The sequence below is a fragment of the Heteronotia binoei genome, chromosome 21 (genome assembly GCF_032191835.1).
Source record: "Heteronotia binoei isolate CCM8104 ecotype False Entrance Well chromosome 21, APGP_CSIRO_Hbin_v1, whole genome shotgun sequence".
Lineage (NCBI taxonomy): Eukaryota > Metazoa > Chordata > Lepidosauria > Squamata > Gekkonidae > Heteronotia > Heteronotia binoei.
The window spans coordinates 178370415-178385401 of record NC_083243.1 but is presented as its reverse complement, the minus strand read 5'-3'; the positions used below and the strand labels follow the sequence as shown (position 1 = coordinate 178385401).

The following is a 14987-nucleotide window of genomic DNA, read 5'->3' as shown; positions in this document are numbered from 1 at the left end:
GGTTTCGGAGAGGTAGAGGAAGTAGAGATCAAATTGCCAACATTCGATGGATTACAGAGAAAGCACGGGAGTACCAGAAAAACGTCTATTTCTGCTTCACTGACTACACTAAAGCATTTGATTGTGTGGATCACAACGAACTATGGCAAGTTCTTAAAGAGAAATTGCACCTCACCACTCTTGATCTATCTTTACATACTTGCAACAAACAAACAAAGGTACAGAGAGGGACAGATGCCACCCTTCTAAAAAAAAATTCCATAATACACAGGAAATCATTCCAACAGTCATACAGCGATAGAGAAATTGCTTGAGAAAAAAAAATACAGGTTTAAAATGCCTGACCTGTTAAAGCTGGACCATCTTGCTTAAGCTGTATCTCATGCTAACATTCCTTATCTAGAAAGAGTTGTGCATTCTGTCCAGGAAATGATTAAAATCCCAGCTAAGTGTGTTTGAGAAGTCTAAAGACGGAGCAGCCCTCCAAAGGACAGAGCTGAACCCCAGCTGGGTCCTGTCTTAAACAGTATCTTAAAACTTTGAATTCCTGCCTTGGCTTTTTGCCAGTTTTTACTCCCATAAGGTTTCTAGTAGCGCAGGCCTTGGGGATTATTAGGAATGCAGGGCCTTTGCATGTATACATGGAGCAGTGTTTAAATGCATACTGGGTTAGAAAAAAAGAAATGCTTCCGAGCTAAACTATACATTATGACAAACTGCAGCTGTGAAAGCAGCAATGTGCCTTGAAAGACTAGGGGGTGGAGGGAATTAGCTCTGGCAGATCTTCTGTCCTAAAAAATTCTCCCTAGATGCTTCTGCACCTCATATGGGTAAAGACTTCCCTCCACATTAAAGGATGATGCAACAGGAGAGCTTATTTTCAGCAAAGAAAGCAACTAGATTTGCAATTGTGAAGATCTACTTGTAGGACTAATCTTTTCCTTATATTTAGATGCCCAAAATGCAAACAATAGTCAACCAGCTTACATAGCCTCCCCAGCATTATGCATCCAGGAAAGAAGAAGACTGCAGAGTTATACTCCACCTTTCTCTCTGAATCAGAGACTCAGAGCAGCTTACAATGTCTTATAGCTTCTCCCCCCACAACAGACACCCTGTGAGGTAGGTGGGGCTGAGAGAGCTTTTTACAGCAGCTGCCCTTTCAAGGGTAACTTCTGTGATAGCTACGGCTGACCCAAGGCCATTCCAGCAGGTGCAAGTGGAGGAGTGGGGAATCAAACCCAGTTCTCCCAGATAAGAGTCCACACACTTGGGGATTGGCAACCCTATCTCAGGTATGCAGTCTACGAGGTCCTTGGCTCTGACAGTCGCTAGCGGGAAAAACAGAGTTCCCAGCAGACATTTCCCTCCCCTCCCCCTGCTTTCTGACGACCCTGAAGCGGGGGGGAGGGCCTCCAAACTGGAAGATCCCCTGCCCCCACCTGGGGATTGGCAACCCTATCTCAGGTATGCAGTCTACGAGGTCCTTGGCTCTGACAGTCACTAGCGAACTCCTTAATGTTAGGTTTGATCTGAGTACAACATTGCACATATTTCTCATGCCCACTAAGTGATAATGGCATAGGAAGTACCCATGTTTTCATGCCTCTCCTACTAGTGCCCTTTTTCACACGGTAAAAACGGTAAAGGTAGTCCCCTGTGCAAACACTGAGTTGTTACTGACCCATGGGGTGATGTCACATCACAACATTTTCTTGGCAGACATTTTACGGGGTGGTTTGCCATTGCCTTCCCCAGTCATCTACACTTTACCCCCAGCAAGCTGGGTACTCATTTTACCGGCCTCGGAAGGAGGGGAGGCTGAGTCAACCTTGAGTCGTCTACTTGAGACCAGCTTCCGCCAGAATTGAACTCAGGTCGTGAGCAGAGTTTGGACTGCAGTACCGCAGTTTACCACTCTGCACCAAGCCACGGGGCTCTTTTCACACGATAGCATGTGAATTAGTCTGAATGGAAGTAATTCCCATACTGTTCAATGTTGCATGTTTACCAGGTTCGAGTCTGACATCTGCAGATGACAGAGCTGCAAAAATGGTCTGGGAATATGATTGAAATACAACCTCAAAGAGTGCCATTTCTGCTGCAGAAAATGATGTAATAATGGCAATAAAGTACAGATCAGCAGAGGTGGAGTTATTCAGGAAGTCCTGCATTTGGAGAGGAGGTGAAAACACATGCATAAGGAATCTCCTTCGTGTCAATTTTACCGCCACATTTATTTGTTTAGAGGTACACAAATCCTAGACAATTTCTAGATGCTTCCTACTGTCTTTTGACATAGCAAACCAAACAGGTATCCTAGCATGTTTTAGTGTCATGTTTTGGGCCAAACGGTTCACATACAATGAAAGCAATGCCCTCCTTACCTTCATCAGATTCAACTACTGTCTCCCCATCTACTTCTGAGGGGCAAGCATGAAGGAAGGAAGAGTTTTGTGGGGAAAGTGGAAGATGTCAAAGAGAATGAGATGGTGAGGGGTGGGGGGGGAAGAAAAAGAGAAACATTCAGATTAGCAGACCTTCTCTTAGTAAGCAAGTGAGGATTTTAGTAGTAGTTTCAACTCGTCTATATTATTCTCAACCTGAGCACACTGACCTCGACTGCATTCAGGCTGGCAACGTGTGGCAGCCAGCTCTTGACTGAAAAAAAAAAGCTGGTGCAGTTTGCGGCACCTTGCTGTGAGCAGACAGCACACACCTGGCTGCTGAGAAAGGCGCAGGCTGTGCACGCCCTGGAGGAGTGGTCACACCACTCATGCGCATGGTAGGCACTTGCATGGAGCACCCTGGTCATTTAGATGGCCTGGAAACACGCCATGCAAGCGCTTGAGCAGTTTTTAAAGCAGAGCCAAGCCGCCAGAAGACGAGGTAGGTGAACTTCAGGCTTGGGTTCCAGACGTGCACTGTGTGACCGCATCTTTGAAATTCAGGTGTGGGGAGTGGCTATGTTGGGCCATATAGCCCGTCTGAATGCAGCCATAAGAGTCCAAAATAACTGCCAGGCAACATTATTAGAGAGTGGTCAGAAATCTGTAACCCGATGCCTGGAATGGCCTTGGGTCAGCCATAGCCCTGGCAGAGGTTGTCCTTGAAAGGGCAGCTGCTGTGAGAGCCCTCTCCAGCCCCACCCACCTCACAGGGTGTCTGTTGTGGGGGAGGAAGGTAAAGGGGATTGTGAGCCGCTCTGAGACTCTTCGGAGTGGAGGGTGGGATATAAACCCAATATCTTCTTCTACCTCACAGGGTGTCTGTTGTGGGGGAGGAAGGGAAAGGAGATTGTGAGCCACTCTGAGACTCTTCGGAGTGGAGGGCAGGATATAAATCCAATATCTTCATCTACCTCACAGGGTGTCTGTTGTGGGGGAGGAAGGGAAAGGAGATTGTGAGCCGCTCTGAGACTCTTCGGAGTGGAGGGCGGGATATAAATCCAATATCTTCATCTACCTCACAGGGTGTCTGTTGTGGGGGAGGAAGGGAAAGGAGATTGTGAGCTGCTCTGAGACTCTTCGGAGTGGAGGGCGGGATATAAATCCAATATCTTTGATCTTCCTTCAGCATGCCCTAGATGTAATCCCTTCCCCTCAAAACAAATTCAGGAGCTTCAGGTCTCTGAAGCACATTTCTGCCCGGGGAAGTCACCAGAAACAGGGCCTGCTCATGCACTGCAGCCCCCTAATGGGGCAAACGGCATCTTAGGGCTGTTTGGGTCAATACAACAGTGCAAGGGAGAGCTGAAGTCCATGCTCCCACTGCACCATGTATCATGACCCAAATCGGACCATTGTGGCACTTGGGAAATTAGTTCCAGCAGCTGATGTTTGATGAGGGGAATAAAAGTTGGTCTGGGTAAACCCAGACCCAACTTGGTTTTGTTTGGCCCTGAAAGAGATGGCACTGATAAGGAAACTAGGATATCCGCATTCAGACTTCAGAACCAATCACAGTTAGTACAACTTGCAGTTAACGGAACGTATAAAGGGTGGTCGAGAATCCCGGTTGAGCAACCAACCACAGTCTGATGAGCAGCCTGCATTCAAATATGCACTAAACTGAAGCTTAATCAAAGCCTGATTAATAAATGAAGGCTTATCCTGACATCTGAATGCATTTCATTTCATTTATTCCCATTTACACCCCGTCATACCCCAAAAATGGGGTCAGGGTGGCTTATATAATAAAAGACATTATTCTATAGAATGCTTTTTTAATTTCTGAATTGTTTTAATGTTTGCCCCTGGGTGCAAAAGCAGCATAGAAGTGTCTTTTAAAGAAAACAAGTAAAAACTGGAGCTACATGGATTCTCTGGGTTTTTTTCAACAAACTCCCCCAAATTCAGTATCAAATTACATGTCAAAGACAGGACATTGGACTGAACCTTAAAATACATGGATCCAGTACTTTGCAGTACATCAGCGGCATAAGAACACGGATCCAAGGCATGGATCCTCATGAACTCATATGAGTTTTACACTGAAATAAAATTAAAGCACCCAAACCAGCATTCAGTCGCATACTGAAATATCCCCTGAGCTGACTAGAAGCTATCATACTTACATCTATGAGTTCCAAAAGGATGCAAAGACTTCTTTAAAAGATGCTACATTTATTTTGGCTTGCCCTAGTTATACTTGCAGAACATTTAAATGTACCTTTTCCTGTAATTGAAAAGCTTTCTGGAAACACATTGGAAAGCTTTCTAGAAATATACTGGAAAGTATATAAACAGACACTTTAATAACGATGTTCCATATTCACACGCCTCCTTTCTTAGCCACACTGCATGCTTACAAAGCCGCAAATCTGGTAGACTTCTACCATTTGAATGTAAGTATTATAGAAGAAAACCACCATATCCTCCCCTCTTACACACACTGCTTTCCTTCATTTTGGGGAGAGGGGGAGTTCATATTCCCTCCATCTGTTCAAGAACTCATATGCACAGGTGCACATGTAAACCCTATACCTGCCACAAATACAATTTTGCACACTCTGGTTTATACCAGACTGGGAGGGACGGTGGCTCAGTGGTAGAGCATCTGCTTGGGAAGCAGAAGGTCCCAGGTTCAATCCCCGGCATCTCCAAAAAAGGGTCCAGGCAAATAGGTGTGAAAAACCTCAGCTGGAGACCCTGGAGAGCAGGGGCTCAGTGGTAGAGCATCTGCTTGGGAAGCAGAAGGTCCCAGGTTCAATCCCTGGCATCTCCAAAAAAGGGTCCAGGCAAATAGGCGTGAAAAACCTCAGCTTGAGACCCTGGAGAGCCGCTGCCAGTCTGAGAAGACAATACTGACTTTGATGGACCGAGGGTCTGATTCAGTACAAGGCAGCTTCATATGTTCATATACCTAGAAAGACTACATATACAGGGACTGTACAATACAGTTTCCCTCCAACTGCGGAGCCGACAGTGGTTGAGGGCAGGAGCCCCTATTGCCTCCCTCGGATGGAAGAAGAGGGACCCCATGACGCCCAGCATCGTGCCATTTTGGCATGGGAAGAGCTGGCAAGTATTTAAGGCTGGCTTCGTCCTGTCCTTCCTCTTTCTCCGCGTGTTTGGTCAGAGAAGCGGAGCTTTGGGCCTGTCCAAGGAGCAAACTGGGCTTGTTCTCATGCTGGTTTGGGAGGTGTTGGGACTAAGGGCCGGGGCATAGCGGTGAAGAGCTAAAGGCTGTTCAGGCCTTTTCCAGGAGGGGCAGCAGCATCTGGGCAGCTGTGTCAGTCCTTCTAGCCTTGGGAAAGGGTTCCCTGGTGGGGACATGCAGAAAGCCTGTTGGGCCAGTTTGGTCGCATTTAGGGCTGCCAATCCCCAGGTGGGGGCAGGGGATCCCCCGGTTTGGAGACCCTCCCCCCGCTTCAGGGTCGTCAGAAAGCGGGGGGAGGGGAGGGAAATGCCTGCTGGGAACTTTATTATTCCCTAGGGAGATTTATTCCCATAGAAAATAACGGAGAATTGATCCGCGGGTATCTGGGGCTCTGGGGGGGGGGGCTGTTTTTTGAGGCGGAGGCACCAAATTTTCAGTACAGCATCTAGTGCCTCTCCCCAAAATATCCCCCAAGTTTCAAAACGATTGGACCAGGGGGTCCAATTCTATGAGCCCCAAAAGAAGGTGCCCCTATCCTTCATTATTTCCTATGAAAGGAAGGCATTGAAAAGGTGTGCCGTCCCTTTAAACGTGATGGCCAGAACTCCCTTTGGAGTTCAATTATGCTTGTCACAGCCTTGATCTTGGCTCCACCCCTAATGTCTCCTGGCTCCACCCCCCAAAGTCTCCTGGCTCCACCCCCAATGTCTCCTGGCTCCACCCCCAAAATCCCCAGATATTTCTTAAATTGGACTTGGCAACCCTCGTTGGGACTAAGGGCCGGGGCATAGTGGTGAAGAGCCAAAGGCTGCTCAGGCCTTTTCGAGGTGGGCAGCTGTGTCAGTCCTTCTAGCCTTGGGAAAGGGTTCCCTGGTGGGGACATGTAGAAAGCCTGTTGGGCCAGTTAGGTCGCATTAGGGGCCCGTGCAGGCTATTGACCCCAGTTAGGTGGAGAGGGCCTAATGAGGATGTTGGACCTAGTTAGGCCACATTAGGGGCCTGTGGAGGCTGTTGCGCCCAGTGAGAAAGCATTAGGGCCTGCTGAGGCTGGTGGAGATAGGCCCTAACTTAAATTCTGCTAGTTTATGCCATAAACTGCTAGTTTATGACAGGGAAGCACTGAGCAGCAGGGTCAAAGGCTTGAATGTAGAAACTTTGCAGGAAAGTGGGAGGAATGGGATACACACATTTGATCTTTGCCCAAAGGCCGAGAAGTGATAATTACATATTTTATTTAAATATCTGTCAGGTTGGAGGTTCCCCCAGCACAGTGCTTCTCAAGCAGAGAAGAGCGGTCTGTAAAGCAGATCCAGATAGGTAGCCCTGCTGGCCTGAAGCAACAGAACCAAGTCCAATGGCACCTTTAAGACCAACAAAGTTTGTTGTTCTTGAAGGCGCCATTGGACTCTAACTAGGTATGTAAAGCAGGTAATAGAAGAAATGGTGCAAAGGCGGATATGCACACGTAAATGCACTGCTCCAGATATAATTTTCATTTCAGCTGTCTCCGTGTACAGTGAGAGCTAAGCAGAGGGCTTAGAGCCGAATTTAAAAGAGAGAGGCAGATGAATTTTCAAGTTAATATACCACACCTGCTTTCTAACTTGTGATAAGCCAGAACCCACCAGATGTAGGACAGATCAAATAGTTTTGGCCTCTGAAGACTAATTATTTTGACAAAGGAAATCCTTATTGGAGCAACCATTTTTCTCTAGGGTTTTAAAAGGAGTAAAGTCTTCTACCACTTGGTTCGAGTCTTATTTCCATGCTCCTAGTCCTATTACAAGCGCTTACTTGCCCATTGCTACAGCCATATCCGAGCCACAAGTTCCACACCTGATTGTGTACTCCTATACATTAAGTTTAAAATAGAACACAAAACTTCAACAGCAAAATGGAAGTTGCAGTGTCAGGGTTCCAAGCCCACTACAAAATGAAGGATGTGTTGCTAAAACTGGAGCCCAGTAGCTGAAATCCAAGGTTGCAACATCTGAAGGGCAGCAATCAGATTCACCCAAATATTATTGTTATTATTATTATTTTCACCTCATCTCAGCCAATGCCGGGTTTAAGGCGATGTACAACAAAAGGTACACATAAAATCAATAAAGCCAGTAATTTAAAACAGTTGCAATCCAATGAACATTCTTTATAGTGTGCTGTAATTCTGCTTTCCAGGCGCTGGGAGCAGTTCCCCCCTTACGTAGAGGGGGGAGGGGGGGGTTCCAGCCCAGCAGCTGTGGCTGTCCTCAAACAAAAGCCTGGCAGAACATCTCTGCTTTGCAGGCCCTGTGGAATTGTAAGAGATCCCGCAGGGCCCTGGTGTCTTCCGGCAGAGAGTTCCATCAGGTCAGAGCCAGGACTGGAAAAGTCCTGACCCTCGTTGAGGACAGCCAGACTTCTTTAGAGTCGGGGATCACCAGTAGATTTCGACCAGTAGAGCTGAGTGCCCTTCCAGGGACATAATGGAGGAGGCAGTCCCATAGATACAGCGGTCCCAGACCTCTCAAGGCCTTAAAGGTCATAACCAAAACCTTGAATCTAACTCAGTACTCAACTGGAAGCCAGTGTAGCTGACGTAGCACAGGTAGAATGTCGCCGCATTCTGGACCCACTGGAGTTTCCGAGTTAAAGTCAAGGGCAGGCCAGCGTAAAGCAAATTACAGTAATCTAGCCTGGAGGTGACCGTCGCATGGATTACCGTGGCTAGGTCTGAACGAGGCAGGAGGGAAGCCAGTTGCCTGGCTCGGCGTAGATGGAAAAATGTTGTTTTAGCAATATGTGTGACCTGGGCCTCCATTGAAAGAGGCATCCAAGATCACTTCCAAGCTCTTGACTGTTGGCGCTGGTGTTAAGAGCACCCTGTCAAGAGCAGCCAATCTACGCTCCAGCCTCGGTCCCCACAGCCACATAACCTCTGCCTTTGAGGGGTTCAGTTTCAACCTACTCTGCTCAGCCAGCCCACCACGACCTCCAAATCATCAGACAAGGATGGCAGGATTGAGGCCAACCGGTCACCCGACATCAAATACAGCTGAGTAAAGATTTGGTTTTGCAAATTTCCTTGGCTCTATACATTTCCTTGGCTCTATAAATTTGCCCACTTTTTGCCATCAGTAAATAAAAATAACTGGAGTGAAGATGACATACCATCATCATATATATTGATTGCTCACAGACCATTTGGTCATAAGCAAATAGCAATAGAATAAAAAAAATTCATCAGTAATATAGATTTTACCGGTTTTTTTAAAATAAATGTTTAGAACCAGCGAAGTGCACAACGTAAAACATCATTTCCCATTTTCTTAAAATCCTCCTCTTGTCTCTTAAATCTAAACATTCCCAGAAGAAATTTTACAGCTGAAACTGTGATAGTTAGATCAAAGCCACGAAGCAAAAGCTGGAGCTTATCTGCCACAGGCAGATCAATATCGGAAATCAATGAGTCAATAAACTGTTTTCTTAAGTAGTTGTATCTTTGGCAAGCAAAAAACACATGTTCTACAGTTTCAACAGAGTTGGATCCACAACTACATAATCTCTCAGAATAGGGCTTTAGGGTGGCTCAGTGGTAGAGCATCTGCTTGGAAAGAAGAAGGTCCCAGGTACAATCCCCGGCATCTCCAACTAAAAAGGGTCCAGGCAAATAGGTGTGAAAAACCTTAGCTTGAGACCCTGGAGAGCAGGGGAGGGACGGTGGCTCAGTGGTAGAGCATCTGCTTGGTAAGCAGAAGGTCCCAGGTTCAATCCCCGGCATCTCCAACTAAAAAGGGTCCAGGCAAATAGGTGTGTGAAACCTCAGCTTGAGACCCTGGAGAGCAGGGGAGGGACGGTGGCTCAGTGGTAGAGCATCTGCTTGGGAAGCAGAAGGTCCCAGGTTCAGTCCCCGGCATCTCCAAAAAAGGGTCCAGGCAAATAGGTGTGAAAAACCTCAGCTTGAGACCCTGGAGAGCCGCTGCCAGTCTGAGTAGACAATACTGACTTTGATGGACCGAGGGTCTGATTCAGTATAAGGCAGCTTCATATGTTCATATGAACATGACATACAACTACTTGTCCACCTCACAGTGCATTTGAATAAAGGCGTATATCAACAAAATATTGTCATGTTCATCAGAACGAAGAAAATGAAACACTTTTCTACCCCATAGAATATGTTGCTGGACCACCATAGAAGCAATACAAAGGCTAGGCCAACGATGTTTGAAAAGAGTTTAAGCATTTGTCTGAATAGTGAGACTTTTCTAGGTTAGAACTGAGGGAAAGTAATTATATCCTGGGGCTAAAATTTAAGGAAGGAAATATTTTCCAATAAAACCCAGCTTGCTTTAAAAAGGTTTCTTTAAAGAAAACTTTTTTCTTTCTTCTATCCCGGTGGGTGGACAACATATCTTAATCTGATGCGATGTCCCGTTTCTCAACACATCAGCCTCTCCACTGCTGTAATACTTTTCACGACGCCAGCCATCCCACTTACCTCCTGTCTGTTGCAATAAGATTTCAACTGGGTTGTGGGGTTTCAGGCCTAGTGCTGAAAGTGGAGTTTTGGCCAGACCTGGTGGAGAACGCACTGTTGTCAAAAAGACAGGAAGAGAGAAAAATGTGTATCAGCAAAACAGAATGTAAAGTTGAATTAAATAAAGCAATAAATCCAAGTTTCTCCAGGTTTGTTTGTTAAGTATCCGTTTGTAAAAGTCTCAAAGTGATTGTAACAGAATCCTGACTAGGTACACATGTGGCTGGAAATGTTCACGGCGGCTGGTCTCCTGAAACCACGGGAATGTAGCTGCGGAGGGCAGGCCCCTGTCTCTTGAGCGACACCTTTGGCTTAGAGACAACTTCTCTTTTGTGGAGGACAGAATCAAAATGCCTCCTGTCTGGCTGCTTGTAAAAACTCATCTAAATGAAAAACATTTTCTTCAGCAGACTGTCCTTTAATGGCAAGTGGGAGGACAGATCTGTGTTATGGTAGGCCAACGTATTGGGAGCTAATAGTACAAAGGCCTCATCAATGCTTGGCCTTTGGCATCAAGACATCTCTCACTGGCTGGCAATGAGAGCCCGTCGCAATACTCCTTGAATCAGTACAAAACAGGACCTTGGTGTTATTAGAACAGCACTTTGTCCAGATAACACACAACCCTGGCAGATCAGTATTTCATTTCCTGGCCATCATTTAACACTAACTAACTTCAGGCAGGCGAGGCTAGCTAGTTTTTTTTAAAGCAAGGTAATAAAGTCGGTGGGCTTGTGACATGTCCACATTGTGGGTTGGATCCAACGCAAAATTGTTCGAACTCCTGAGCAAGCAACAATACAAGAACAAATCTGCAGTCTTCACTTGCATGAAGTTGAATTTTATCATTTCTGCTTATTCAACAAATCTTGTGCAACCAAATTCTGGGCACTATGATATATATGGAGAAAAGCACTGGCTGTTTCACAGCTCTTGTGCAAGTGGAAGTGCACGAAGTCCATTGATTTTTCTGTTTTGCATGGCTGGATCAAAACCTGTGTTTAGACCAGGGGTCCTCAAACTACGGCCTGCGGGCCAGATGCGGCCCGCTGAGGACGTTTATGCAGCCCGCCGGGTTATGGCAAAATCAGACCGGAAGTGACGTTCGACCTAAACTCGCGTTAGCAACGCACACTTCCGGCACTGGGCTGAGGCGGCGGAGACAGAGTGTGAGGTGATACCGAGGTGAGGTGAGTTCCCAGGCCGGGGTGTGTGGTGTGGGGAAGGGAGAGAGATGCAGAAGACGGAGAACTGACGGCCCGCGGCCTTGTACAGTAACGGCAGTCCGGCCCTCCAACAGTCTGAGGGACAGTGAACTGGCCCCCTATTTAAAAAGTTTGAGGACCCCTGGTTTAGACTGATAATGTTTTAAGCAGGAAATGGGAAACCTGCATTCAAAGCAAACTTCACTCCCAGTTGGCTTCTTATCATCCATATCTTAGATACCAGTCTGGCATCTACCCCATTATATTTGTTCTAGAAGCAGAAGTACAATCACATTTTGTCCCATTGTGTTGGCCAACAGGAAAAAGAAATGTGATGGGTACTTCTAGAACTTCTACGGGTTTTGTAATACCCCTCCTTACCATCATTCTGCTTGGCTAATAGGAACCAGTACAGCATAGGATCTGAGTGCTCTCTGCAGTCCATAAGGCTCACTTTCCTCAGTGGATCCATGAATGTTTTGGATGAAAGGATATTTGCCTTTCTCCAGGTGGACAATTTTTATATTCCAAGTTCTGTGCTATTGTACCAAACTGGGACCATTGGCAGCTGTCATCCTAATTCTCACAAACATGGAAATCAGGCTTATGTCCCAAAAGTTTCAACAGGACTCAACAGGACTGAGATTTTCCTTATTTTTTCTGAGCATGTGATTATGCCTCTGCTTTGTGGAATATCACTGAAAATATCCACAAGTCAAACAGATTCATACTTTCACCTCATTGCTTTCTAAGCACTAGAAAGTGTAACTGTATTACTATCATACTTCCTACTTCTAACCTTTTGGGACATTTACTGGGAAGCGCAGAGTCCTATCAATACTTAGAAACTTCCTCCTTATCGTTCAGGAGCAGTGCTCAGTTCGAGAACCCCGCCACCCGGCTGAAATATCCTAGGTAGCAACTGACCATAGCGTTCTCGGCCTTTTAGCAGACTGCTTAGAAAACGTTCATGAATAAATACATGACAACATCATGTGTACTTTTTATCATGCTATAGATGAGGCATCTGCAAAAGTGCCTTCAGCACGTCCGTGAGGCAAAACAGAAACCCGAAACAGCGCAGTAGGCACTGAGTATCACAGACTACAAACATTATACGCACAGATGTGCACGTGTGTATGGATGACATGCACGCATCAATGTATTTGCACAACTTCAGAGACTACCAAATCAAAATGGAGATTAGCACATAGGACAATCAGGCATAATCAATAGATATCTTTCAGGCAGCGATGGAGCAAATAGATGCAGATGTAATATGTGAGATGTGTTTGAAACAGCAAGTCTCACAAACACTATCTAATAGCCGTTTTCCGGGCTATTTGTTTTAACTGACGGCTCCCCTCTCCCGTTCCAAACAATTCAGGCTTTCTAACTTGAAGCTCAAGTTCTCGTCCTAAGGATTAGTGGGTGTATGCAGACAAATGAAGCACTATTGTTCATTAGAGAAGAATTGGACATATTCTATATTACAGAGACCCTCCCCCCCCCGCCCGCCCTTCATGACTTACATTGCAATCTTCTGACTTACGGCTTCAGATGCACACCCACGCCAGGGCCACAGCAGGAGGGAGGGAGGAGAGGAAGGGAGGCAGGCGCATTAGATGAAAGCCAGTTACCGATAGCCTATGTAATTATGGACAGGCTTGGCAAAGATTCATTGCACAGCACCAATGAACAACAGGGAAACAAGCAATTCCATGAGTTGCAATTGCGTTTACTGAGATCGGAAATGTATACAATATATGTAAAAATAAAATAAAATATATTTTATTCCATGGGCAGTGATTCAACATCAAATAATTGTATGTCAGGGAGGTTAAATGGTTGAACACGTGCTTTGCATGCAAAAGGTCTGTGGTCTGATCTCTGGCAACTCCAGTTAAAGACTGAAAGTGCCAAAAAAAACCACCTTCCTCTGACTGAGAGAACCTGGACTTCCAGCCAGAGTAGACAATACTGACTGCAAAGATCCAATGGCAGTGTCATATACTCAAGAATGTTGTGCAGTAATCATTATGCGTCCCCAAGATCTGGTATATGAACATATGAAGCTGCCTTATACTGAATCAGACCCCTGGTCCATCAAAGTCAGTCTTGTCTTCTCAGACTGGCGGCGGCTCTCCAGGGTCTCAAGCTGAGGTTTTTCACACTTATTTGCCTGGACCCTTTTTTGGAGATGCCAGGGATTGAACCTGGGACTTTCTGCTTCCCAAGCAGATGCTCTGCCACTGAGCCACCATCCCTCCCCTGCTCTCCAGGGTCTCAAGCTGAGGTTTTTCACACCTATTTGCCTGGACCCTTTTTTGGAGATGCTTGGGAAGCAGAAGGTCCCAGGTTCAATCCCTGGCATCTCCAAAAAAGGGGTCCAGGCAAATAGGTGTGAAAAACCTCAGCCTGAGACCCTGGAGAGCCGCTGCCAGTCTGAGTAGACAATACTGACTTTGATGGACCGAGGGTCTGATTCAGCCTAAGGCAGCTTCATATGTCCATATTTCTCAGAATCTCATACGTCTACACAAAAGTGTTCACACCATTCAAAAGTAGAAGTTTTAACACCTTAATGAAATTTGTGCTTTCTATAAAAACTTGTCAACACTTGCAATCTTCCTCCAAGACTTTTATCTGTATGCCTCTGCCCTTATATTCCAGACAGGTGGCTACCATAAGAAGGGCTTTTGTGGTGGCACACCAGCTCTGGTATTTCTAACCTAGAAAAACGTGCCTGATGCTATGACTACTGCCATTTAAATATGAGGCTAAATCTGCTTTGTTTGACCTAACTTTTAATCAGTAACGAATACTGATTGGCTACAACTGTCCGGTTTAATACTGTACTGCTGTCCATTTTTCATTTTTAGCCCCCTCACTTTTAATTCATAGTGCTTTAACTACAGTTGTAAGCCACCTGAAAGCTACTGTGGCAGAAAGTTAGACAAAAATGTCTTCAATATACACACATAAATTGCCAACAGTTGCTTTAAAACAGAGTACAAGGGTTATTTAACAGTATGACCTAGCCTCTTCCAGGAAAGTATCTGAGAAGTTTCCAAAATGATGTAAACTGTTTTGAAGATCTTGGGGAGGGGGCAGTAACTTTCCACATTTGGAGATTTGCTGTTTCCCAGTTGCTCGCTTGGTCCCTTGGTGTTGGTCCACTTTTAGCTGCACCAACATTGCTTAATAAAATATTCGAAGAACTGTTCAAAGCTATATTTGTTACCTTTTTGAAAAACCCACCACCAAGTTATCAAAGGTTAGTCAGTCAGAAGCATGTTTGGCTAGAAGGGTAAAGAAGACAGAGCATGCAACAGGAAGTTAAAGGTCAGATTTCTTCCCACAGTTTCAGCAGCTAGCACACCGATAACTTGAGGCGTCTGCGGGCTATAATGCCTGGCATATAGCAGCAGTACCTGTGTCATGAATGCACCAAAGGTGCAACATTTAACAGCAAGGATTTATCCAAATATTGGGGTTTATTATATTGCGGAAAAAAAACAACCTGCAATTAGCACTCAGAAGTATAACTGTGAGAAATTACTAACACGGATCAGATAGCACATATGGTGCTTTCTGGTCAGCAGACTTGAAGGACTTTCAAAATATATTTATCGCCTCTCAACAGATTGTCCACAGTGGTT

At 45.6% G+C, this 14987-nt stretch overlaps 1 protein-coding gene across 1 annotated transcript in view; it reads right to left on the bottom strand.

Moving 5' to 3' along the window:
• The window catches only part of TNS1 (tensin 1), a 494447-nt gene that overhangs the window by 47848 nt on the left and 431612 nt on the right, over positions 1-14987 (bottom strand). The window contains exons 22-23 of the mRNA XM_060261061.1: positions 10082-10174; positions 2388-2423 (exon numbers count right to left, since the gene is read on the bottom strand). Of these exons, the coding sequence (XP_060117044.1) occupies positions 2388-2423; positions 10082-10174 (129 nt within the window). The remainder of the gene's footprint in view (positions 1-2387; positions 2424-10081; positions 10175-14987) is intronic.